Here is a 26912-nt window from a genome sequence, read left to right on the forward strand (position 1 = left end):
TGAATTGTAGTGGTGGAGTCAGCGCAGTAAAAACACATTTATGTCTTCTTTACCTGATCACAAACATGCCTGTGTCTCTGCAGACATTTCTCAGAGGACTCTGGTGGCATTTAGTTTTCTAATTGTATGATGTTCCACGAGTATGGAAGACTAAAACAGTCAGTCAGCAAATCATTGTTTTAACAAAATAAAAGGTTGACATTGAAGAGGTACTGCAGATGGTTCTACAATAATTAAGAAATTAATTAAGAAAAACAATTAGTTGCTTCCCATACATTTTTATATCATTTGCTGCAATTCGATCAGTCGATATTTATTGTCAAACTTTATGTCCATAGTTTAAAAACCAAAAACACAAAATATAAAGCTTAATAAAAAAAGAAAATATCTGTAAACATATAAAACCATAATATAAATAAAACGTATTAATTATTTTAGATTCATTTATTTCTTGTGTTGTTTTGTACAGCCACAGTTGACCACCTTCTAAAAACAGACACTTAATAGGAATGAAACAAATGTTGTAGTCCACATAGCACACCATATAATACTATTATTAGTTATTGGTATTTATTTAAAATACATAATAATTAGGTGATCATCTCGAACACCCACAATCTTTGTGACGCCACGTCGACAGGATTACATCCGGGTTACTGCCGTGACCTTGGTTGGTTGTTCATCATGGCGGCCATCGTCAGGTTGAGTTCTGTGTGCCGCAGAGGAATTAAACGTGAGTAGCGCTGCTTCTCTCCGGGGTTTATGACTGTTCTAAGCATGTGTGCTTACTTTAGGGCCGCAGTTCGACAGCAGGCCGATTTGACGGAAGTGAAGTCGAGTGTTGGCCGTAGACGAACAAATGGCGCCAGCTGCAGACTTTTCAAGATCACGGTTTCACTGAAGCATCCTGCTGTCAGTATTAGCCGCTTTATTGCTACCTGTCAGTGGCCAGCGCCAGCAGGTATGAGTAGTGCCAAAGGCCGCTTTGCTAGTCGCTGTCGGACCGCGGCGTTATCGCTCAGCACTGTCCACCAAAGATTATTCAGAAGTTGGAGAATTATTACTTCGAAGGAAAAAGGAGGCAAAAGACCTGAATTGCAAGATTTGTAGTCAATGACAGGCCTCTTAAAAAAGTAAAATAGAAATCGGCTCCCTTCCTTTGACGTTTTAAAGAGCACAGTAAAGTTTGCGTTAGGGTAAGGCTGCTCTCGTTTGGCTGTTTGTGTGGATGATTTCCAGCTGTAATCGCACTATTACATAGCCTTCATGTGTTCATAACAAACACAAGAAAATATAAACGTTTTAAAGAATTATATACAGTGTGTGATAGTTATAATTACGCTCATTCTATCTGATTAAATTCCGCTAGTGTTCGTTGTGAAGCAGATCTTAAAATGCTTGATCTTGACTGTGAGACTGTGAGCTAATACCAGTGAACTTCCAGACCGACGCCAATATTTTCTTCTGTCTGTTCGTGCTGTTGTTGTCATCCCCCTTTGTGCCAGGAAAAAAGCATTTATTATTTAATTAAATTAAAAACACAACGCTTTCTTTCAGTTCCTCATTTATTCATTTATATTTTTCAGTTCAGATCTACGTGACATAGCAGATCATTAACACAGTGCTGCTGTGCACAAAGGGAAATGCTCCAATGCTCCATGGAGCTTGAAGGGGACAGTCTCTTAGAGTAAAGACACCACTAATTATTTTACCTTAACTGTGTGTGATGTGTCGCAGTTTAAAACTCGTGGTGTTCTGGGAGAATGTACAGTATTGAAATGGAGGACATGTAGGAAGCACTGCACTGGAGCCTATCCCAGCTGTCATAGCTGTTTTTTATTTATGAGAAAAATGAGATCCACATATGAGGACATTTGTTTTAAATTTTAATAGAAGAGTGGCAGTATAATGTCCTCGTAAGTGGATATCAGGCCCATGTAGAGCAGAATTTAGTATTTTGGTCTAGACAAGAGAACATGTGATGTCCACGTGTGGACACCAGGTCCTCGGAGGTTAAAAAATACATTTGGCATCAAAAGTAAGGAAATTTGGTTTGGGTCATTATTTCTTTGTAACAGTGCTTCTTGGCATTGAAGATGTTGGAAGACCAGTTATTTCACCTTTAATAGTACCATATTTGTAAGGAAAATACATTTTTTTGTTGAGCAAGGAACCCATGCAATGACAATCAGATGCCTGATTAGCAGCACCTGCGAGCATGCACACTGCTCTTGTAGTTGGTTTCTGCTCCAACCACACCACGTTTAACTGATCTGTGTAGGGTCCATGCCATAGGGCAAACTAAGATGCAGTGTTATCTGCAGTGAGCCCTGGTACCATTGAAGGCCATGTTCCATCTATCAGGGGTAAATGGCCTGCATTTGTATAGCGCTTTTCTAGTCCATAGGACCCCAAAGCGCTTTACATATCCAGTCATCCACCCATTCACACACACATTCACACACTGGTGATGGCAGCTACATTGTAGCCACAGCTGCCCTGGGGCGCACTGACAGAGGCGAGGCTGCCGGACACTGGCGGGCGCCACCGGGCCCTCTGACCACCACCAGTAGGCAACGGGTGAAGTGTCTTGCCCAAGGACACAACGACCAAGTCTGTCCAAGCCGGGGCTCGAACCGGCAACCTTCCGATTACAAGGCGAACTCCCAACTCTTGAGCCACGATCGCCACCAGTACAAAAAAATACAGTACAAAAAAATGTTCACGTTTCTCCAACGTTGTCTTCCCAACAGTTTCACTGGATGGCCAGGAAGCGTTCGCGATGTCTTCTCCGTCGCTGATAATCGGCGTCTGTCTTGTGTCAGTGACGTAAAAGACGGATTTAATGCGACGTGACCATCAAACAGCAGCCGCTTTCTAAAACATCAGATATGTATCGGATTCAGCACCACATACCAAAGTGACCCAGGTCGGATTTGAAAATATCGGATTTGTGCCGTTCACACTGTCAGACCATGATCGGATAGATGGTCGCAGAGGGTCACAAAAGTCGGATTTGATGCGCTTTCGCCTGCAGTGTGAACGCAGCCTTGGAAACGTAGGCAGTCTGTGAAAGGTTTGCAGGACGGTTTGCCTGTTGGCTCTCTACCCACACCATCAAGAACAAACTGCTAACAGCCGATCTCCAGTCACATAGGGCAGCAGAATAAGCTGTTTGGAGTTAGCAGAGAAGATTAGGCAGGTTTTTCATGACCGCGACCCACAACTGCGTTTTGTTTACAAATGTGGGACTGTTCAGGAAATAAACAGGTTGGAAGTTTGAGTAAAGGCAAAGCTTCTTGGAAAAGATGGGAGTTTAAAAATAATTAGGTTAAAGGAGCGACGTCATACACTTGAAAACATGTCAACACACTGCCTGGTGAAACCCCGCCCCCTTGTGGTGAAATTCAGCATTGTGCAAATCCAGAAAGTACCTTTTTTAAATTTAGAAACTGAACACACACAAAACATACACAACATTATGAGGAAAGGAAAAGTAAAGCAGCCAGATGTGTTTGTGACTTTGTGTTTTCTCTCCTCAGCTCTGTTCTATCAAAGCGCGTTGCTGGTCAGGCCGCTGGCTGTACCCCACAAACACCTGGAGCAGCCGAACCTGCTGACGGCGAGGATTCATTCGTCACAGAATCTGAAGGGTCAGTGTTGACGTAGCGCCCTGTGTGCAGGTGTTGTACAGAACGAGAGGTGCACGTAGATTATTTAAATACCACAACCTCAGAAACCTCTGTGGCAGTCATCAGCTCTGACACACTTAAATCAACATAAGCTTTCTAAGCTGCACATGTTCTACTTTTGACTCAACGTAAGTGTAGCGTGTGTGACACACATTACATTTCAACACCAGTGGAGGTCCAGTGGGGCGGTCCTGGCATCTGAGGAGCTGGTTAGCTTTCCAAGAGCAGAAAATGGCTAGTTCAGACATGTTTTGCATTAACTATAATCTTAATGGAGGGCGAGAGAGAAGCAGAATGGAGCGCTACACCCCGAGGGCGAAAGGAGGAGCCATTGCAGGCCGATTGTGTCACACGCAGTCATCACTGAGCCTGGAACAACCCTGATGCGATCGTGGTCACAGTCGGGCTTGGTCAGGGTCACGAACCTGGCAACCGCTCAGCAGGTACAGGTGTCTGAAGTGGAGCAGGATCGCTTTGGTTCCTGTTTTGGATCTTCATGGTTTCGCCCTCACGTGTGCACACAGCGTTTTTTTCCACATGAACACAGGCGGTGACATTTTGGCCTGTTTGGAGGTCATGTGGTTTACCCACGATGTGGGTCCAGAATGAAGGAGCCTTCTTTCTGTTTTTGCTCAAATGTAAAAATACGTTCATATTGAGCCAGAATATGATTCACCTTTTCTTACTTTAGTGAGTGATAGTCCTCCTTCTTTTTGTCAGAGTTTTTCTTTGGCTCTTTTGTCTCTCCAGTCCTTATATCTGATCAGTTTCACATTTGTAACGCTGCGTAACACCAACCGTGAGTCTTTCAACAAAGGCACTTAATACGTGCAAAGCAAGATAAAGAAAATAAATCCTTGGCCAATATATCACAATTTCAGGTGTTTAAATTGTATCGCCCTTAAATTCTACATCGGTTGTAACAATGTGGATTTCCAGCTTATCTTATTATAACAGAAAGGTTTCCAGTCTTTGTTATAGTGAAGAAACAATCAGTTTTCCTGTCCTGCTGAGAGAGAGATAAGAGAAATATGCCCGCTTCAGCCACATTAGAGGCTTTTGAGCATTAATGATGACTTTATTATTTTTAACCATAAAATCATCATTTAAAACTGCATTTACTTGGATGCCGATACAAGGACAGTGTCACAGCTCCACGTCTGGTTTGTGCAGCTTAAACAAACTGAACGTGAGAGCAGAGCTGCAGACGTTGTCACCCTCAGATTGGTGCCAAGTTCACTGCTTGCCAATGATGCTGATGGATTACTGACCATACTTGTTATCTACAATTTGTGCAACATTAGATACAAAAAACTGAAAAAATAATCGCAGAAAGATGTTCAGTAAAGACACAAGCAGCTCAGTGAAGTAGCCAAACCTAATATGCAGGAGACCCGGTCTTTCCAGTGGCATGTGTAGAATTTGAGATGCATGTGACTGAGTCAGATTGAAGTCTGCTCAGAGCTTCACATTGTTCGGCCTTCTGATGATCTGCAGTTTATCTTGCTTCACAGCGAGTTCCACCTCCAAAGCGGCCTCTCTGCACTGGACAGCAGAGCGAATACTGAGCGTGCTGCTGCTGGCCATGGGCCCTGTCGCTTATTTCAACCCTGGTCCTGTCATCAATTACTCTCTGGCTGCTGCCCTGACCCTTCACGGACACTGGTAAGACTAGCAGTCAGCTGATCCCTGGTTTCACTTGTTTCTAAAATGTTATTGCAAATATTCGCAAGCCTCAGGTAAAATATTCCTGACGCCTGTGTTTTATTTGAACAGTAACGCTAAGCTGTCTTTTTTTTAGAGCTTTCACTTCCTGAAAGCTATATAAGCTCTCGCCAGTCTGTCACAATACCAGGACACTGTCCAGGCTGCATTTATGACTGAGACAGAGAAACAATATTTCCTCATTCAGCTCTCAATACAGAGCTGGTTTATTAGGTACAGTGATTGTGTATGATTGACACGAACAATGTTTCTCTGTTTATTGACCATCATGCAGGTTTTTATCAACGTACATTTAAATGGTATACTTACCCTGGAGGTCACATAAGTATTACAACAGAAAATATAAGTTGTTTTATGCAAATTGGAGACACTTATGCTTAGCTAGCTTGGTTAATTAGAGACTGAATGGCTCAAACATAAGACGAGCTGTTACTGTGACTGTCACTGGATGAAGATTTTGCAGCTCAGAAATCATATTTTATAACGTGGATCTCAAATCTCTTTAAAAAAATTAAAGGTTTGGACAACTGCAGCAGCATTTTAGTCTAGGGCGGCTCGATTATGGCAAAAATGATGATCACGATTATTTTCACTGACATTGAGATCTCGATTATTTGACGATATTTATTTAACAATAACAATGTGTTGAATAATGACTTTAAAAAATAATATAAAATAGTGCAAATACTGATAACAGTGCAAATGTTTGCAATATAAGAAATAAATGAAAAATGTAAACGTCTGTGTTTAGTGAACTTTGCAGTGTTGCTCTGTGGTGCAGCTACTGTAGCAAAGTTTACACACTGTGTCTACTTGATCCACGTCTGACTGAACCCACAATGTTTCCACACCACTGAAGGTTTTTTACCTCTCTTTTCAACCAACAGCAGTCACTCTCCTCTCCTAATAACTTCTGCTTAGCTTTCCGAGCTTCCCTCGGGTCCTCTTAATTGTTGTGACACGTGTTCAAAATGCAGAGAGGTGCGCTCGATTTGCCACACGGAGCAGCGCCAGAGTAAAGCCTAGGGAGGGGCTAATAATCGGCTCAGTCATTTTTAACGATCGTTGAAAGCCCAGATCGTAATCGAGATTAAAATTCGATTAATTGAGCAGCCCTACTTTAGTCCCAGCTGGAATCTCCAGTATTAGTGTGTCAGGCTGCAGAGCGAGAACTCTGTGCACGTGACGGCTGAGGCTCCTGGCTGTCATCACGTGTGCACACAGTTCATTCAGATGTTGCGTCGTGCGTGGAAACGTCAGCACGTTTATGGGGCAGTAGTTGATGCATTACTGTCATGGTCAAGTTTAGAAACACTGGTTGCACATTTTCCATGTGTGCTGTGCAGTCATTTAGAGCGCTTCAGTGTAACCCTGCTGAAGCAAAGGGAGGCCTTCTGTCTTCACTGGCTGCTCATCTTTTCCTCTGCCTGTGTTGTTGCAGGGGTCTCGGGCAGGTGTTGACAGACTACGTTCACGGGGACGCAAAGATCAAGATGGCCAACGCGGCTCTCTTCCTCCTGTCCACGATCACCTTCACTGGTCTTTGCTACTTCAACTACAACGACGTGGGCATATGCAAAGCTGTCGCCCTGCTCTGGAGCAAGTGAATATGACTGTGGGCCGGGACGCTCAGGAAGACCGAAACACTGGTCCTGGCTGCGTGTTTAACAAACGAAATCAGTGTGTTCTCTGTAAATATCATTTTGACAATATTTCATTGATTCAAAAGTGTTTGTGTTCATTGATTCTAGCTTTGTCTTTGTGCATTGATTGGGCTGTTCCTGAGTAACCGTGGAACAAATTTACGCTACAAACATGTTTTAACAACACAGCCATGACTTGATCAAGTCTTATGGAATACAGCTGTCTGAGCTCTCGTTCATTCTTTCTCATTTGCGTCCTTTGTGTGGCTGATCTCTTAAACATGTTTACTTCCAGTGTGTGCACATGCTGCCTTTTCTCTTACACTATCATCAGCAGCACACACTAACCCCTGTTTGAAAACCATTTCCATGCCCCACCTAGTGTTTTAGTGTCATTGCGACCAGGCTGTCCCTGCAACGCTGCGGCTGTACAGAGAGCCGTGGGCTCTGCTGTAGGAGCAGACAGCGTGTGCTTATATGAAGCTTTATTAATGCTCTGCTTGAAGGTTTAATAAAGGTCAGACTGGCTAAATCTTATTTTAACCTTCGAGGCAGGAACAGGACACGACTGCGTCTCTATGGGGTCATGTTATACTTTGTATGTGAATCAGTTTCTGCTGCAATCTGCAAATTTCAAAGAAACAAAAAGGCTTTAAAATAAATGTTTATTTGGATCCTAAATCAGTAAAATAAGACTTAATATGGCAGTCCATTACATTCTAATCTTGGAACATGCACTTATACACAGTACACATGTACAGTCTTTGCATGCAGCTTCCACACCAGCACTTCTTTGTGTTTGGCTGGAGTGAGTGTGATGTCACAACACCTGTGCAGTAAACATGTTTTATTCCAGCTTCCACATTTGGCGTCACTCTGTTCTTTCCATCAAGGCTCAGCTGGGGTGTACTACGGAGCAGTGGATGGGTTAGCAGGTTATGTTGAGCTTATAGAGTATACATGTCGACCCCGAGTGCGTACGTGCCACGGCTCCATTTGAACCTTTTACACTGGCCGAATATTAATAATGTCTCCTCAGAAAACTTCATCTCACATTAGTCTCGACTACTTTACAGCGCTGGTGTTGCCTTTTATGTTTATAGGATTTACAGATTTCCTCTGACGTGTTTGTCGTCTTACCCGTCATCTCCGACGGGGATTAGTCGAGCTAGCTCATGCTAACAGAGCCTGGCCGTTTTCAACTTTCTTTGAAGTACACCACTCATGACAAAACAAGAAACACAATGAAAGAAGTACAAAGCCTTTATTCTTATGTACAAATGCTAATAGCTAGATTGTTGTATGAGCTTATAGTTCTAATTTTGGGTTCAATCTGAGGTTACACGGGCCCAAACCAAACATGCATGGGTCCAACCTCACAATATTCAATGATTAACTGAATACTAACAAAATCTCAAATGAGATAAAACTCATTTCAAAGCTGCCTTTAACTAAAGATTTATGGATGGACACATTGTAACCTTAGAATGATACAACAGGGAGCATGTTGAGGTTCCAAATGGTTTGAGATCAGATTTGTTCCATTTAAATCACAAAGTGACTCTGAGTTATGACTTTAAGAAGTTGTTACATCGGATATCTGCATTCAGTCAAGTCAGATGACTTTTTTTTCATTATTTAGACAACTTCTTTAATTAATTGAGCTCAAACTCAACTCTCATGTCAACATCGTCACCTTCAGTAAGCAGGGTCAGTTTATAACGACCGTTTTCATCCACAACTCCAAGAGCTTTGTTGGGATCTTCTGAGAACACAAACTTAAACCTGTTAGTTCCAGAAAGGCGCGTCTGGTAGAACAAAGCCTTGTGAGTCGTTCCAGGGATGTCTGTGGGGGGCGTCTATGGACAGACATAAGGAGAAAAAGAGTAACAATCCCTGTGTCATCCTGACGCACTGCAGATCAAGTATAGTGGCCCTTTCACACGTGGAGATTAAACTGTTGTTTTCTTTTGAAGTTTTTACTGTATCAAATGTTCAGTATGTGTTTGTCACTTAATATCAGTTTGGTTGATCCTGATCAACTTACACATGAAACATGATTGTAAAGTATAATATACGCCATATTGCCAAAAGCATTGGCTCAACTGCTATCATACATACATATGAACTTGAGTGACATCCCATTCTTAAGGGGCTGCATCCTTCAGAGGCTGCATTTGAAGGCCGATTATGTCACAGCCAGGCGACGAAGGCTGCTCCAAGTGCGGCCAACAAATGCGTCCGTCACCTCCTAAAATTTGAAGGATGGGTCGGGTGTATCCTTCGTGGCCAAACCTATCCCAGAATTTCGTCTTGATGCATGCTCAATCATCCAGGTAAGTAAATCTCCAAAAGTTGATTCTGTTCATCTGGACGTAGCGTTTTGTGGGAGAAACGTTTCGTCACTCATCCAAGTGATGTCTTCAGTCTCAGCTGACTGCAGGTTTCAATCTTATAAACAGGACATTTGCATAATGACTGAAACCAGCCCACTGAAGGAACAATGGGCTGGGAGGTCAGTTCCTTAATCTTATGCAAATTCTCATTACCACTGATCAACAACCACTGACCAAAACCAAAAAAATGGCCATGAGTACCATTCACAGAGAGTTGGGGAATGGCTGCAATCACAGCGTAAGATGGTGACAGATGTACCCTTAGGCCCCTCCTCCATTCAGAGATGGTCTTTCCCTTTTCACGTAAATGGCCTCCTTGACTCGGCGCTCAAAACGGCGTTCCTCCCTGTCCAGGATGTTACATCCTCATCATTGAAAGATGATTGCAGCCATTCCCCAACATTCCCCAACTCTCTGTGAATGGTACAGGGTACGGCCATTTTCTCAGCCTCGCACTCTGTCTTCGAAGGATGCAGCCTATGAATTGACACATACCTTTAATCCATAGGTTTCAATATGATGTCAGCTAACTCTTTGCAGCTATAGCAGCTACCCCCAAGATTAAGGTGGGAATTGTTTTTTGTTTTGTTTTTTTACCATTGTTCCAGAAGTGCATTTGTGAGCCCAGAAACTAATGCTGATGAGGCCTGCTCACAGTCTGCTCTAATTTATCCCAAAGGTGTCCTGTCAAGTTGAGGTCAGAAATCTGTGCATGCCAGTCAAGTTCTTCCAAACTCCCTCAGCAAGGTCTTTATGGATCCTACTGCTGTGCAATCATGTTGGAACAGGAAGGGTCATCCTCAAACTGTTCCCACAAAATTAAGAGCGCTGAAATGTCCAAAATGTCTTGGCATGCTAAAGAGTTCCTTTGTGAGGTCAGAGACTCATTTTGGATGAGATGTCTGTGAAAGTTCCTTTGATTAGAACTAAGGTGCCGGACTCAATCGTGGACAACAACCCCACTCCACAGTCTCCTTCGTCTTCATGGAAACCCCCAAAAGTTGATTCTGTTCATCTGGACGTAGCGTTTTGTGGGAGAAACGTTTCGTCACCCATCCAGGTGACTTCTTCAGTCTCAGCTGACTGCAGGTTTCAATCTTATAAACAGGACATTTGCATAATGACTAAAACCAGCCCACTGAAGGAATAATGGGCTGGGAGGTCAGTTCCTTAATCTTAATTATGCAAAGTCTCATGACCATTGATCAAAGACCACTGATAAATGGCCATGAGTACCATTCACATTGTGACGTTTCTCCGACTGAAAACTCTACGTCCAGATGAACAGAATCAACTTTTGGGGATTTACTTAGCCGGATGATTGAGCCTGCATCAAGACGTTTCATGGAAACCCATTCCATGAAGCTCTCTACACACTGCTCTTCAGCTAATCTGACAGTCACATGAAGTTTGGAGGCACTATATGCCTCAAAATCCATTGAACCTGCTCTGTCATTTTCTGTGGCCTACCACTTTGTGGCTGAGTTCCTGAATGCAGTGATTTGAATGGGTGTGTCAATACTTCTGGTAATATATTTGTATATCAGGCAGCATTAACCGCATTACATTCAATACTGATATAATTTATATGCATATTTTATTTCTGTTAGGACTTCCAACTCCCAACTCTTGTGACAAAGTGTAATAAGTACTTGTTAAAAAAAAAAGTACATCCTTATGGTGGGGTGTAGTTTGTGGTCTGATCCACTTTAAGAGTCTGGGATATCTGGCACGTTGTTAGGGGCCTTCAGTCCCTGTACAACCTGATTTGTATTGCCGGCAGCAAGTCGGACTTGTTTCTGATAGGTGGCAGATTCCGTCAGGGATGCCCTGTCACCACTTGTGTTTATAATTATTATGGACAACATATCTAGGTGTGGTGGGAGTCTCCACGTTAGCGACCTCGGGATTTCATCTTTGCTTTTTGCCAGGTCAAGGACAAATTACTACCCCAGGAAGGACGACGTGATTAGCGACAACTTTGCCAAATGTTTTTGAAAGCAGTTGTGAATTAGGCGTGAAATCCTCTAAAACAGTGGAAAGCAGGGAGGGTTATAATAAGCTGAGAGAAGATGCTGACTATTTTACAGTAACCTGGAGTGAAGAAATAGATTGATTTATAATAAAGTGAAGACGGGGGAGATGTCAGATAGAACCTCTTTAATGAATTTAGGAAAGTTATTGTAGGCTGAAGAGGAAGAAGTGGGCATATCAAGGAGACATGGAGGCATGGAAAGCAGAGTAAGCGGGATTCGTGAGTCTGCCGATGGTGTCAACCAGGAACGATGACAATCAATGTTAAATGAACTAGTAAAATAAGATGGTTTTATTCATCTAAAGAGCTGGTTGAACATGGGTAGTAACTCCTAAGCAGGAGGAGGTAGTGAACATGGAGATCAGTGATTTCTACCTGTGGTCAGCTTTTGCACACTCTTCTGTGGTAACAGATGTGATTGGTGCTCCAGGGTGAAAGATTGGCGCTAATCTGGCTTTTATCAGTTCTCCACAGTCCAGAACTGATAAACATTGAATATTAAACCAATTAACTAGATCGTTAACATCCGAAAAATGAGGTGTAGATAGAGATTAGAGAGGAAAGCTGACAGGCCAAGAGCAAAATCCAGATCCACTGTGGGCTCACCAACATGTTGCACCAAAAGTGAATGATTTTGCAATGTTAAGATACATTTCCGTATCTATGCAGTTAGAGATTATCAGTATGTAATTTTAAGTCTCCTATCACAATGATTCTGAAAATTGCTGTAGGTGTCATGGTCCTGAGTCTGACGACTCAGTGTTTGGTGTTTCTTTATATCATCCTATGTTCTTGTTTATTCTGTTATGTCTTTTGTTTTATGCCTGCCTGTGTTCCCTCGTCTGTCCACGGTGTCTGCTTGTAAGTCTGTTAAGTTCAGTGTCTTCTCAGGTCCTCTGTGTCTGTTAGTTTCCTGTTTTATTCTGAAAGTCCTTGTCTCATGTGGGTGCATTCAGTTTACGTTTCCCCTGTCTCATCAGATGGGATTTCTTCCAGCTGTGTTTCCCTCCTGTCTCCCATCCCCTGATCACTGCTGTGTGCATTTAAGCCCTGTGTGTTCTCCTGTTGCTGGTTTGTCTGCGTTCATGTCCTCCGTCATTCTGAGTGATTTCCCTGCGTCTGTCTGCGTGTCTCTGTCTCTGTCCGGTTATCATTTCAGGTTTGCTTTTTAGTTTTCCCAGTTGAGGTTACTCTGTTCTGTTTCTCGCCTTGTGTATTTGTTCCACCTCCCTCAATAAAGCCTGCTCACTTCGGAGGTGCCTGCGTTTTGGGTCCTTAAATAATTCCACACGACTGCTGCCCCAGCCGTGACCGTAGGGTTTGGGAGATCAGTATATAACAGAACGTCAAAGTGGATCTTTATGCTGACTTTAAAAAATCCAGTAATTCAAAAGAATGAAATGAGTCAAGCGTAAACTGAACTCATGTTACTCTGTTCTTCAAAGCAAGGAGCAGAGAGAGAGAGGTGGAAATCAGGTGGACTGAAAGATGTTTTACCAGCATCTAACAGCAACACTTGTTCCTGTAATCACCATCTAAACTGTTATTGGGGAAAAGCCTTGTTCAAACCACCTGTTCAACAAGTTCCAGCATGAAGAGAAGGTATGTAGCTGCCAGTCAGCGTTTAACACAGTGAAAGCCTTCAGTAACTTTACAGCAGCTAAAATGAAAGCAGACTGTTAACTTTGTGTGATGCAATATTTAAATCAGGCAGCTTGCTGAAGGCTGCCGGCAGCCATCCCATTTTATATACCTGCAACGAGCAGAGGTGAATCTAAAGGGGGCATGGAGTGCAGTAGATCCCATTTTTTCAAGGCTTTGGTAACATTGTTTTGGAATAAAAATGAACTTTATTAATTAAACTGTATTTGTTTTTAAAAATATAAAAAGGTTTTTATGGGCCAGTAAAATTACAGTTACTGATACACTGGATTCTTATTATTTTCTAAACCATCAGACTGCCCAGTTTTCTGCAGCACAGGCCAAACCACAGAGATAAGAGTATACTGCTGATTAACTTTGAATGTCAGCTTCAACGCATTGAGCAAAATGCTTCCAGTACAGATGTTATCTTTTTGTTTTTAATGTGAAATGAGATGAATATCAGAATAACTGCGAGTGCACTAAAACCAACTCGTGATTTCTTGTACTTACCATTGGTACAGCTTGAATTTTGTGCTCCTCACAACATACCACCATTGTCTGGTCATTCTTTAGGGTATATATCATGACTGGCATCTTTTCCTTATTGTTTAGAGTAGAGCTCCGATAGGTCCAGATGCAGAGTTTCTTCTCTGAAGAGGAAACAAGGACAAGCAAGAGCAGCATGTCATTCAGCTATGTCTTGTTTTAAAGAACAAAGGTGATGATATCCTGCTGTTCTGTTCGTCTATATGTGTCAGTTTGTTCTGTGTGCAAAACAGGACCAAACTGCAGCGCTCCACAAACTTATTTGTTCAGCTTTTAATGGACCGACCAATTTAAAATCCTGGGGTCACGTTTTGACAGGCAGCAGCTGTAGTGACTGCAGATTTGGACATATGGTATTATTATATCTATTATATTTGGGACTCACATTAACACTAAACTTAGCTACATGTTAGGGTTGAAATTCCACCACATTGAGAGAGACTCACTGCAGAGGCAGCTGGTCATGTTGCTGGTTGCTGTAATCATTTCCGCTCCACAGTGTAGACCTCTGCAGTCGTTCTACAAATGCATTGTTCACTTAAAGGTACAGTCAGTGGTCTTTACTTCCATCCACTTAAACAATTCAGGGTCGCAGGGAGCTGGAGCCTCTCCCAGCTGCCACAGGGTGAGAGGCAGGGTACCCCCTGGACAGGTCACCAGTGTGTCACAGCGCTAACACAGAGACACACAACCACTCACATATAGGTGTGAATAATCGTTTAACCTAACCCCACTAATTGCAGGTCTTTGACTGCGGGAGGAAGCCGGAGTATCCGAAGAGATCCCACACAGAAACGGGAGATCATGCAAACTCCACATAGAAAGGCCCTGGCTAAAGAGTGGATTCAAACCCAGGACCTTCTTGCTGTGAGGCGACACTGCTAACCACCGTGCTGACCCTTTTTTTTTTTTACTTTATTAACAGTTATGCTGCGATAGGTGTAGGCTGCTGGGCGATTGCATGATGCATCGAGTACTTCTTCTTCAGTCACCTTTCTCACTCACTATGTGTTTATACATCTCTGTGCATTAAGTCATTAGCGACTTACATTACTGAATGAACAAGAAACGCTCATCACGGGAGATCGTGCATCACGGGAAGCCCCAGCAGCCGAGGCCTATTGCAATGTAATTAAGGGAGGATTTGGGGTCACCTGATCCAGCCCTGCCTGACTAAGCAGACAAATGTCCATCAACATGCGTCAACAGCTTTATTCTCTCAGCAAGTTGCTTTATTCTTAAAAAATTTCAACAATTACAATGTTGAAGAAGCTAGCGCATAAGCTCTTTTTTTTTTTTTTTGGAATACTTTATTGATATTGATTATTGGGCACCTGGGGAGCAGTGTGTAGGGACAGTACCTTTGTTCAGGGGTATCGAACCCCTGCCCTTCTGATCATGGGGCCACCACTCTACCTACTGAGCCTGCCAAGTTCAACCAAACTGAGCTGAAAAGTCAGTAACCATAACAACAAGAACTCTGTCTTACCACAGCAGGTCTGGAGCACGAATGTGTCTTCTTGGTTTAAAATCAGGTATCCAGCACCGTTCTTGCTCTCAATGGACCAATGATACTCTCCTGACTTTCTGAAATTATCCTCCTCAAAATCTGTATTTTTGAGAGAACAACACGACGATGAGCTTCACATCACGCCTCACAATACTACTCTGCTATCATATTCTAAAATGAAATTAAAAAAGAGAAATATTAAAATCCTTTACCCGGTGAAGCCACTTTTAGATTTTCAGAGGACGCGTTCACATTTTGAAAAAAAGACAATAGAAATAAAATTTAAATAATTGCATAATTAACCTATAATAATGACATGATTAAATGTACAGACTGCGCAACTACTGAGAAAGTATAAAATGCCTTTTACCTTCAAAGTAGAAGGAATCCTCAGCTGTATCCAAAAACTCAACATTGATGCAGCTGCTGGACGCCATCAGGTAGACTAACACAAACACAGTCCTTTGTTGGTTAATGAATGCACAGTAAATCCTAGTTAAAAACATTTATAACCAAAGCCACTTGTGCTGAACGCTGTGTACAGCTGTCTACACACAAGAACCAAATATCCATGCTTCCATCCATCCATTACTTCAGTGGACCTCGCTCTTATTTTGAAAATCCATTCAATAACCAGCTGGCGCTCTGGCTCTACAAAGCTCTGCATCATGTTTACACATTTTAATAAAAATGTTGGTTGCTCTTTTATCTTAGCTGCACAAAAGTAAAGGAAAGTGTTAAAAACGATGAAAACTGTCCACTGCCATCTGTCAAGGTCTCTCTGCTGACTCTTTTTTGACACACTCATTCCCTCTGTGGTGAACGCTGCTCTTGCTCTGAGTAGTTTTTCAACCAATCAGCATCCTGTCTACACACAGTATCATAACCTCTCAGGATATGGGCAGCAGACACCAAGGGGGGGTCTCATGAATTTCGTTTTGTGGCAACTTTCAAACATGATATGTGCTGTGATGTGTTGCATGCTTTAATCTCTTGATCGCTTTCTGTTGCACACGTCTTTGAAGATGTTGAAGTCAAAGTTCTTTGACTGCAAAAATGTTCACATGCAGCTAGTGTAACTGTATCTAGCAGCATGCAGGGAAAAGGATGTTATAAACTGACCATGAATATCACAAAGATAAAGCTGATAAAGAAAGTCCTTAAAGTGCATAGAATAACTGTACAGGTAAATGTGACCTGTGGCCTAAAATTCATTAAGAGTAGGAAGGAGCTATGCCATGCTTCATTCAGTGCTTTCAGTAATGGACGAGTTACCAGCTTGCTCTTTTAAAATGCATTCCCCAACAATGGAAATAAAAAAGAATCTACATTGTACTTTAAAAATACTTGAAATGTAAGAAGCAGTGAAACGTGGCACCTGGAGACAAGTTTAAACAAAAACTCTGGACATGACCTGGTTATGTGCTCAGAGTATGTTACCATGGTAATACAGCCAGGTAAAAATAGAGATACATCACTCCTCTAGAGAACAGGAACTACAAACCTCACTCTGGGGAATGTCACTTCTTCTCATCGCAACCAAACACGCACAGAGCACTATACAAATAAGTGACAAGAAAGAAAACAAAGTCCTAGTAAGGTGCACAACCTTAGCATTTATTTTCCAAGTTTCCTGAACTCTTCTGGACACATGAACAGCATTCCTTCAAAAGATCTTTGCTACTTTATTAGTAACAGTGATGAGGTAGAATAGAATAGAATTCAACTTTATTGTCATTGCACATGCACAGGTACAGGGCAACGGAATGCAGTTTGCATCCATCCAGAAGTGCTTTAGTGATATAGATATATTACAAATAGAGCTGGGCGATATGAGATTTCTTCATGTCACGATGTTTTTTTCATTTCAGGCGATAACGATATCTATCACGATATCAGCCAAATAACTATATTTGTAAGATTTAAATGTGCCGTTGCTCACAAGTAAAATGTGAAATAATCAGCAGCTTGTTTTTATTTAAATATTTATTTCCCATAATAAGTTCAACAGGGTAGATGTACTTAAGGAACATGAGACTTTTTCAGATAAATAAAGGCAAATATTGCAAACTACACAAAAGGCAGCCGCTAAAGCGTTTAAGTTTCAAAATAGAACAAACGAAACAGACTAAATTGTCAATTCCACTTAGAAACAAAATATTAATTCTAAAAATAAATCTTAGTTTGTTTTACAGAAGAACAGACAAAACTGACTTTTGTCAATATCAAATAAACTGAGAACTAAAAGGAAATTCTCAATCTCTCCTTGTTGTATAGCTGAGCTTTTCAAACAGTTTTAACAGTTACTTTAGTCTGACAAAAGCCGAATGACGAATCAGCGCTTCCAGTCAGAGACTGAGCTGCACCGCTTTATTGTATTTCCAGACTTGCTTTCGGCACATTTACAGTGCAGCTACTCTGTTTTTGTCAGACTTGAAATAGCAGAAATACCTTCACACTACAGAACTTCTGTGGCTCTTCCGGCGTTGGAACCGTCAACTGTTTTCTCTTCGGTAACCTTCGGTCACGCTCGGTTGATGTTTCTCTAGTCGGCGCACTCATTTCCTCCATTACCGCTGGCTGCTTCCCAAACAAATACACATGTGCGGCACATAACAAGTCACGTGACGTGACGGCTGTGATTGGTTTGGCTCTGCGCTACTTAATTTGGATTGGCTGTTCTTTTTTTTCTTTTTTAAAGAGGACAAGAGAGATGAGGCCTATCGCAATAGTTTAAGTCAAAGGAGCTTGCAAAGAAAAGCATCTGGACTTCTTTAAGTTGCTTGAAGACGTTTCACCTCTCATCCGAGAAGCTTCTTCAGTTCTAAGGTCAAATGGTGGAGAGTCCCAGATATAAACCTAGTGGGAGTTTCCCCCCACAGAGGGACAAAAGGACCCCCTGATGATCCTCTAATCGCCTGAGCCAAGGTGGGAAACTGGGTGTGGGTCCCAATCAGCCAGAGTTTCGGGTGAGTTCATTGTGAAACCTGGCCCCACCTTATCATGCGAATTCCTGAGGTCAGATGGCCCAGGATGTGAGTGGGCGTTAAGGCGTCTGGGAAGGATCTCAAAACTGGATTATAGATGGCAGAGAGTTGGTGTCGTAAACCCCCGCCTCTGTTCAAAGATGGTCGCTCACAGTGGACATAGATGCTTCTTTCACTCCTCTTTCAAACCATCTGTCCTCTCTGTCCAAAATGTGAACATTGGCATCCTCAAAGAGTGACCTTTATCCTTAAGATGCAGATGGACTGCTGAGTCTTGTCCTGTGGAGGTGGCTCTTCTGTGTTGTGCCATGCGCTTGTGAAGTGGCTGTTTGGTCTCTCCGATGTAGAGGTCTGGGCATTCCTCGCTGCACTGTACAGCATACACCACATTATGATGTCTGTGTTTTGGCGTTTTGTCTTTCGGGTGAACCAGTTTCTGTCTGAGCGTGTTGCTGGGTCTGAAATGCACTGGGATGTCGTGCTTGGAGAAAACTCTCCTGAGTTTCTCTGATACGCCGGCTACATAGGGGATGACAATGTTGTTGCGTCTGTCCTTCTTATCCTCCCTCGCTGGTGTCTGGTCTTCTTTTCTGTGCCTCTTTGCTGACTGAGAACCTTCACAGACGCAATAGTTTAACTTTTCTATCGAGGAAAAGTTATTTCGCAACACATATCGTTATCGTTCTATCGCTCAGCTCTAATTACAATATATATTAACAATAATATAGATATGTGAGTATATTACAGAAATGGGTCCTTACTTTTCCAAGATGGCGCCAGTGTGCACGGCAAGCCGTCTTTGGGTCCGTCTTCCTGAGTGTTGTTTTCTCTTTGTTTTATTACTTTCTATATGCTTTCCGGATGTTACTGCCCTGATTGCCTATGATCGACAAACTCTTTTAAATCTTCGACCCTTGAATCACAAAAAGCCGGATCTATATTGGAACTTAGGGAATTTTTCCCAGCCTCGACCACATACTTCCGCCTGCACGGATTACCTGCCTCTTTTTACACCGCACAAGAAACGATATAGGAAACGGGGTAAGCGGAGTGGTTTTCGCGTTCGTATTAAAGCTTACCTAAAAGCACATGGAGTGATTGGCTACTGCTCCATTATTGACAACCTGTGGCCCTCCCAGCATACCTTCAGACTGTGTCGTCATCGATGGATTCGCTATGCTGGCCAGCAAGCCCATTCGGTTCTACCAGCTGAGTGTCCACCTGTATGGAGCTGGAAGCGGGCCTCTGGAGGAGGTGTGGATTACAGTAATCTTCGTCGGCTGGGACGTGCTCCCAGTAGCGTCAACGAGGCTACGCTCCGTATGGCACTGCTAAACACTAGGTCACTGGTGAACAAGTCCTTCGTTGTAAATGACTTTTTTCTTGCATCAAGGCTGGATGTCCTGTTTTTAACAGAGACCTGGATTCGCCCTTGTGAGTCCTCTTCCTTTTCGGAACTTCTTCCACTGGACTGTGCTTTCTTTAATTCTCCTAGGACCGCGGGCAGGGGTGGAGGGCTAGCCTCGGTTTTTAGAAGTAAATTCCGAGTGCGGCAACTGCCTCCCACCTTGCACTCCAGCTTTGAAGTACAACTACTGGAGTTGTCCGGTTCCCCCCAGACCCTCTGTGCGGTGGTGTATCGACCTCCGAAGCGCAACAAGGACTTTATCCGTGAATTTGCTGATCTTCTAGGAATTATTTTCTTAAGTTATGATCGTGTACTTATTTGTGGTGATTTTAATATTCATATATGCTGCGAGGAGGACCTATTGGCAAAGGACTTTCTTGCCCTTATTGACTCTTTTAATATCACTCAGTGGGTGAGGAAATCAACCCACATTAAAGGGCATATGCTGGACTTGGTATTGTCGTATGGACTGGACATTTGCATCACAGACATCAATGATGCTGGGATTTCGGATCATTTCCCAGTTATGTTTGATGTTCAGTCATGCAATATGGAATTGAACTCTGAGGGTCCACCGAGCCTATCACGTCCGATTAATTCTGAGGCTGTTGCTCTTTTTTCTGCGGCCTTTGCCAATTCTTTTGGTTATGAAGACATCAGTAATGCACCTCTCTCGGTTGATGGCGTAGTCAACTCTTTCATCTCTATATGTACTTCTATTTTGGATACTGTGGCTCCAGTAAAGATTCGACGCCGTAAAACCTCACGCCAACCTTGGCTAAATGAATCCATCCTCGCTCTTAGACGTGAATGTCGTCGAGCTGAGAGAAGATGGAAAAAAGATCAACTTCAGGTGTCCCTTGACATCCTGCATATGAGCCGGTCTAAATTCCAGAAGGCTGCCAAAATGGCAAAAACTTCTTTTTTATCTAACATTATTGCGAATAACAGCCATAATCCTCGAGTCCTGTTTAAAATCTTTAATTCAGTGGTTAATCCCTGTTCGGATGTTTCAGTGGGTGCCTCCCCGGCCCTCTGCGAAAAATTTCTAAATTATTTTATAGATAAAATCTCATTGTTAAGGGCCACACATTCTTTGGTAGTAAATCAAGCCCCAGCTTCTGAATGTTCAACGGTTTTCCAACAGTTCGAACCTGTGTCATTTTTTACTTTAAAGGAAATAATTAATAATCTGAGAAGCTCAAATTCTTTGCACGACATTATTCCCTCTCGTATCATTAAGGATGCATTGAATACAATCGAGTCTTGTATTTTATTTCTAATGAACTTCTCACTGTCATCTGGCTATGTTCCGACTGTCTTTAAACATGCAGTCGTGCAACCTGTCATCAAGAAAAGTTCCCTTGATCGTAACATTTTAGCTAATTACAGGCCGATTTCTAAACTTCCTTTTATGTCAAAGGTCTTAGAGAAAATAGTGCTTCGGCAACTACAGACCTATTTAGAGAGAAACGGTATAAGTGATAAATTTCAGTCTGGATTTAGACCGCGTCACAGCACCGAAACTGCCCTACTAAGAGTCTTTAATGACCTTCTCTTAATTGCTGACTCTGGGCGCTCTGCGGTCTTAGTACTATTGGATTTGACCTCAGCCTTTGATACGGTTGATCATGATATCCTTTTGGCAAGATTGGAACATGTAGTAGGCCTCAAAGGAAATGTTTTATCTTGGTTTAAATCATATTTTTCTGAGAGGTCGTTCTCCGTCTCGATGGGAAAATATTCCTCTTCTTCTGCCCGTTTCCGCTGTGGTGTGTCCCAGGGCTCGGTATTGGGTCCTGTGTTGTTTTCTCTCTATATGTTGCCCTTGAGCTCCATTTTTGAAAAACACAATGTCTCTTTTCACTGTTACGCTGATGATATTCAAATCTACCTTCACCTGACTGGGGATGCTTTATCCTCACCACATCCTCTGTTTGACTGTCTGAGTGATGTCAAGGACTGGTTATCACGTAACTTTCTTACTTTAAATGGAAAGAAGACAGAAATTATTGTTTTTGACCGAAATATGCCTCTGGGACAATTGACTGGCACATTTGGGCCTGTTGCTAACTACCTTACTGATACTGCCAGGAATCTTGGAGTTTTCATGGATAGTTCCTTCAAACTTGACAAACAGGTCTCTACTGTGGTAAAAACTAGCTTTCATCAACTACGCCTAATCTCTAAGGCTAAACCCTACATACCACACAAAGATATGGAGAAACTCATTCATGCTTTCATTACGTCAAGACTGGACTATTGTAACTCACTCTACTTGGGTCTACAATCTTCTCTTCTGCAGCGTCTGCAGCTGGTCCAGAATGCCGCAGCACGTCTCTTGACCGGCACTAGAAAGTTTGACTCTATCACCCCTGTTCTGAAAAATTTACACTGGCTTCCTATCAAATATCGAATTGATTTTAAAATTCTATTGTTTACTTATAAAATTTTAAACAATATGGCACCTGACTACTTAGCTGATCTCCTCTGTCTGTACAGCCCTCAGAGAGCACTAAGATCATCGGGCCAACTGCTCTTGGTGCAACCTAGGTCTCGGCTGAAGACCAGAGGAGACCGTGCCTTTGCCGTTGCTGCACCCAGGCTATGGAATACTCTCCCTCTTCATATTCGCGCGTCAGATTCCATTCAGTCTTTTAAATCACGTTTAAAAACGTATTTGTTTGATCTGGCATTTAAGGCGAATTAGGGTAATTTACATCTGGCTCTGTATTTAGATTATGTAATTATCTTATATTTTATATATTTGTAATTTATATTTTATTGTGATTTTATTTGTACTGCGATTTTAATGGAAAGCACTTTGGTGTACTTCGGTCTTAAAAATGTGCTATATAAATAAATTTTGATTGATTGATGGTATGTTATAATGTACACGGTATGATGTATGTTGTGAATATTCTATAACTATAAGTATGTACAGGCTGTAGTGAGTACAAGCTGTGTACAGGCTATGAACAGGATATAAATATAAAATAAAAAACTATACAGAAATCTGAGGTCTAATGCATCAGGCCACAGGATGAGCAGGTGTTAAGTTGTGTCATTAATGTGCATTAGCGGTCACCTTGATAGAATAAATCAGCCATGCTGTAAAGGCCAGGTCAGTGCATAGACTAAAGTATTTTGTATCAATTGTAAGAAGTGAAAGTGACATCAGAGAGCCTTCACAAAGTTCAAACACTTCAGACAATGAGGCACGCCTGTCCTCTTATTATCCTGAATTTCAAGTCCATTCCAAGTTAGCTTTGGCGATGCCAAAATAAACAACTATAGGTGTCTAATCCACTGGTACAGAGAGTCAAACAGAGACGAAAGAAAGCAATAAAACACCATCCCCAAAGGTTGATTCTGTTCTCTGGATGTAGCGCTTTCAGCGGGAGAAACGTTTCGTCACTCATCCAGGTGACTTCTTCAGGTTTCCCCAACCTTATAAACAGGACACTTACATAATGACTGAAACCAGCCCACTGACTAACAATGTGCTGTGAGGTAACTAGTTTCAGTATTTATACAAATGGGCTGTTTAAAAATTGGGGAAACCTGCAGTCAGCTGAGACTAAAGGAGAATAAGTATATTAAAATATATTAATTTAAAAAAGAAAAAAATGCTAAATTAAAAGGCTTGAGTAGTGTGGTTAACAGTCAATATCTACAGGGGATTAAACGCTGGTTAAACATATTACATTCAGTTATTCTCATAGATGATAATCTGAGCAGCTGCTCAACCTGCCTGGTTTTAGAGCAGACATGGTCAGAGCTGCCGTCTTCTCAGAAGGAATACGCACACAAATTTGGAAAAGTTGGCTGGATTTGTACGAAATGAAAGGGCTGGTAATGGACAGATGCAAGGATACTGATGTTTAAACCCTCGTGTAATAAAGAAGATGGATCAATTTGTTTCACTAACTCATCTATACAAGGCATTTTATAGAGGGTACAGCAGCCGTGGCTGTTTGTCTTGGAACAACTGTGATCTCCACATTTGGACTTTTTTCTTGAAATAGACTTACAGCTTTATTCACAAAATGATCGATAATATGTGTTCTAAATGTGGCCCTAAATTCCTTTGTTGCATTCATTTGTATCTATGTTTAGATTTGACAGGGCGAGTACTGTTTGCTCTACTTGTCCTGACGAAACACCTCTGTTCTAACCGCTGCCAAATAAGACCACACTGAGAGAGAAATATATTAGACCTTATCACCTTATCATGTTTTCCATCTGAGAGTATTCAAGCCCACTTCCTTGCGCAGGGGCCATGCTAATCTTCTCTGTATCATATCCAATTTAGCGTACGCGCTTGCCAAAGCCCACTTCCACTCCATATCTACTTCTGCCAGTGCCCACCCACAGTGGTCAAGCCCACCTCTGCCCTCAGCCATCACCTTTTATTAATACTATTCCCCAAGTTGGCTCAAGGCAGTATCTTTGCCTCTTTGAAAAGTGAGAGCGCTGCAGTCATCAGACGCCCGGTGTTACAGCTGTATAACACAACACATTCAGGTGATTCCTCCTCGCGGGTTCTTCACGCGTGTCGTAGCATCACAGAAGATAAAGGCGTGTTTACAAGCCTGTTATGCCGAGCCCGATGACCCATAATGCCACACAAAAGTTCCCCCATAAAGTCAGCTTTCAGCAAACTTCAGTCTGTTTAGGATTCGTTCCTTCGGGTCAGTGTTATAACCCTCCGCCCCCCAAAAATGCTTTTTTATTCGACATGTGTGTGAATGTTTCGTGGTCCGCCATTAACCTCAGCTGATAGTCCGAATTTAGACAGCGAAAGCTTCGTGACGTTCCTGTTTATCGGTCACGGAGCTCGGAGTAAAAAAACACTAATAGCATGCATATTTACGTTTCGCCACGACTGTGACCGGACGCCTTCCAGTCACGTTTGCAGCTTCAACCATAAATAGAACCATCACATACCTTTGGAGATGCTTTGAAAACCTGCAGAAGTTGTCTTTGTCCTCGGAAGGTCTGCGCTTACTTCCCTTTGAATGGCAGAGAAATGAGCCCGTTTGTAGGAGGAGAAAGCTGCACCTCACCCCGTTACTGTGCCTTCATATGTTTCTTTCCCTCAACGTGTTACAGCGTCACACATTCTCTGTGTGTGAGAGACGGACAGCAGGGCGGGGCTTTCAAGTCTAACGGCGGAAGTAAAAAAGGAAGGAATGAGATTAAGTGAAAAAAAAATCCTATTTCTTGTTTCATTTTCTCTGGTCTCAAACCAGTTCACGTCGAATTGTAACTTGATTGAATTTATGTACTGCTTACTGCCTATAAATATAGTGCAAAAGTCTTGAGTGCAGTCTTGTTGAGTCACAAACTTTCTTATAATTTTTAAAGTGGTCCTGGCAAGTACTTGTCCAGGCTTTCTGAAAGTCACTCAGAGTTTACCGGTTTTTAACTCACCGTCAGCCCAGAAGCTTACCACTTCCATGGTGTCACGCTTCCTCCTGTCCTCTCTCGCTTTCTCTCTCTGACGTGTCTGAGAATGAAATGGTGGGCGTGGTCTCTTCTATCGGGAATCAATGCAGTATTTAAACTGATATCTACCACCACCATTCCTTGCCAGAGAGCAGCAGAGTGGTTTTTAGTATATATGAAATGAGAGAGGCTCGCTGGTGGATTCAGGACCAAGTGCAAACTCATTCACTCATGTGCAGTGATTTAACAGCACCATTGTTCACTATCCGGTCGTTAAGTCTGACGTCACTAGCCGTGTCTGGGCCTAAACTCCGCTGCAGGTCCATATATCAAACGATCACTATGGCATTACTGAGAGTTAAAAACTGTCTAAAGTCTTTCATCTTTAATAAAATGATCAGCGTTCTGCTCTACCAGGTTTAACAATTGAGTTTAACATCCAGGCATCCATGAAAACGGAATTTATGACATTTAACAGAATTAGAAGTTAGCAGGGAGTTAGCTCGCTAGCTTCTATCTAAATACAATATAGCTTGTCCTGACTGCGGGGTTTTGGAAACAAATTAAAACGTACAGCTCTGCTATCACTTCCAACATAAATGAAGACAGAAAACTAAACAGCAGTGACGTTTGTAGGGTTACTGAAGTTGGGCTAGCTGGTATATAATGATGTGCTACGTGACCGCTAGCGACACAGCTATGTTAGCATAATATAAACAAGCTAACTTTTTTTCCACTCAATAAAAGTTAACGTGAGTGTTCTCGGTGGTCAGGAACAAATGTAATCGCATGGCAGGATGCTGTAAAAGGACCAAACTTCAGCCAGGAGAACAACTGAGATAATCCATCCACAATACGAGGTTAGTCATTCATATACTGCTGCATGGGCTGGGCTGTAGCTACATCCAGGGGCGATTCTAGGATCAGAGCTTTGGGGGTGCTGAGCACCCAGAGAGCTGCCCAGCCAGGCAAGATCAACTTTACACATCACGATGAGACATCTTCCCTGTCTCTGTCAGTCCCTGCATCCTTAAATGTCTCCAGTTGTCCCGAGTTCTCTCTGTCTGTCTCCTTGGTGCATTTAAACCCCTGTTCCTCCCTGTCCTCATCATTTGTTATCTTCGTCTCCGCTATCAGTCACCATAATTTTACCATCTCTGTGCAAGTCTGCAAATTTCTTTATTGAATCACAAGATTCTTAAATTCATCAGGTCTCTCTGTGCCTGGGTCCTCGTCACAAAACATGACATCACTGTTTTGTACATTTTAACAATTTAATCCCACATTTGTGAAAGAAAAGCAAAACACTTTTTTGAAAAGTCTGTAACAAAACCATCAAATCTGATAAAGGTTATTTAAATGCTGCTAAGGAAGAATGGATTGGAATAAAAAAAATACATATGCTAACCTTCATTACTGGTTTATTAATAATGAATGATGCTCATAGTGAGTAAAAAGTAAACTGTGCATTTTTTGGACAGAGATTCACTTTTAATGTGTATGTATAATATAATACAGATACATAAAAAACACTCCAAAAACAGAAGAAATTATTACAAATAAATTATTACAAAATATTAATAAAAAAACTATAAAAATGTAGGCAACTTTGCCTGTGGTAGAATGTATACAATGCATGAAAAATCTTTACTGCAGATACTAATTTTGTGTTGTAAGATTTATGACTTTCATGCTTTGGTGCTTGGGAGAGCTTGACATTTTCTCAGGTGGTCCACACTGTAAAAAGTGTGAGAAACACTGATAAGTGTGTGTGTGCTTTTGGAAAACATTTAAAGCTGCTGTACAGAATCTTTGAAACAAGCTTAAAACATTTGTAGAAACAGAGCATCTGCTTCTCTTTACAGCTGCTCGCTC

General features: G+C 42.1%; 2 protein-coding genes and 1 non-coding gene across 3 annotated transcripts; 1 reads left to right on the plus strand and 2 right to left on the minus strand.

The window, feature by feature from the left end:
- The first annotated feature begins 671 nt into the window (after positions 1-671).
- sdhdb (succinate dehydrogenase complex, subunit D, integral membrane protein b) lies at positions 672-8660 on the plus strand. Its single transcript, XM_085371391.1, has 4 exons — positions 672-733; positions 3543-3653; positions 5207-5357; positions 6859-8660. The coding sequence occupies exons 1-4, from the start codon at positions 685-687 to the stop codon at positions 7022-7024; spliced, it is 477 nt and encodes a 158-aa protein (XP_085227517.1). The 5' UTR covers positions 672-684; the 3' UTR covers positions 7025-8660.
- Positions 8140-24663, minus strand: LOC146618192 (uncharacterized). Its single transcript, XM_085371390.1, has 6 exons — positions 24537-24663; positions 15562-15636; positions 15404-15415; positions 15171-15290; positions 13646-13785; positions 8140-8919 (listed from the first exon to the last, which is right to left on the minus strand). Exons 2-6 carry the CDS (start codon positions 15626-15628, stop codon positions 8716-8718), a joined length of 543 nt encoding a protein of 180 aa, XP_085227516.1. The 5' UTR covers positions 15629-15636; positions 24537-24663; the 3' UTR covers positions 8140-8715.
- On the minus strand, positions 23817-23922 carry LOC146618193 (U6 spliceosomal RNA). The gene has a single exon (XR_014906817.1). It is a non-coding gene; the product is annotated as a U6 spliceosomal RNA (small nuclear RNA).
- Positions 24664-26912: the final 2249 nt, after the last annotated feature.

This window comes from Diplotaxodon limnothrissa, linkage group LG14, assembly GCF_057381915.1.
Source record: "Diplotaxodon limnothrissa isolate DT_005_m linkage group LG14, D_limnothrissa_male_GT1.1, whole genome shotgun sequence".
Lineage (NCBI taxonomy): Eukaryota > Metazoa > Chordata > Actinopteri > Cichliformes > Cichlidae > Diplotaxodon > Diplotaxodon limnothrissa.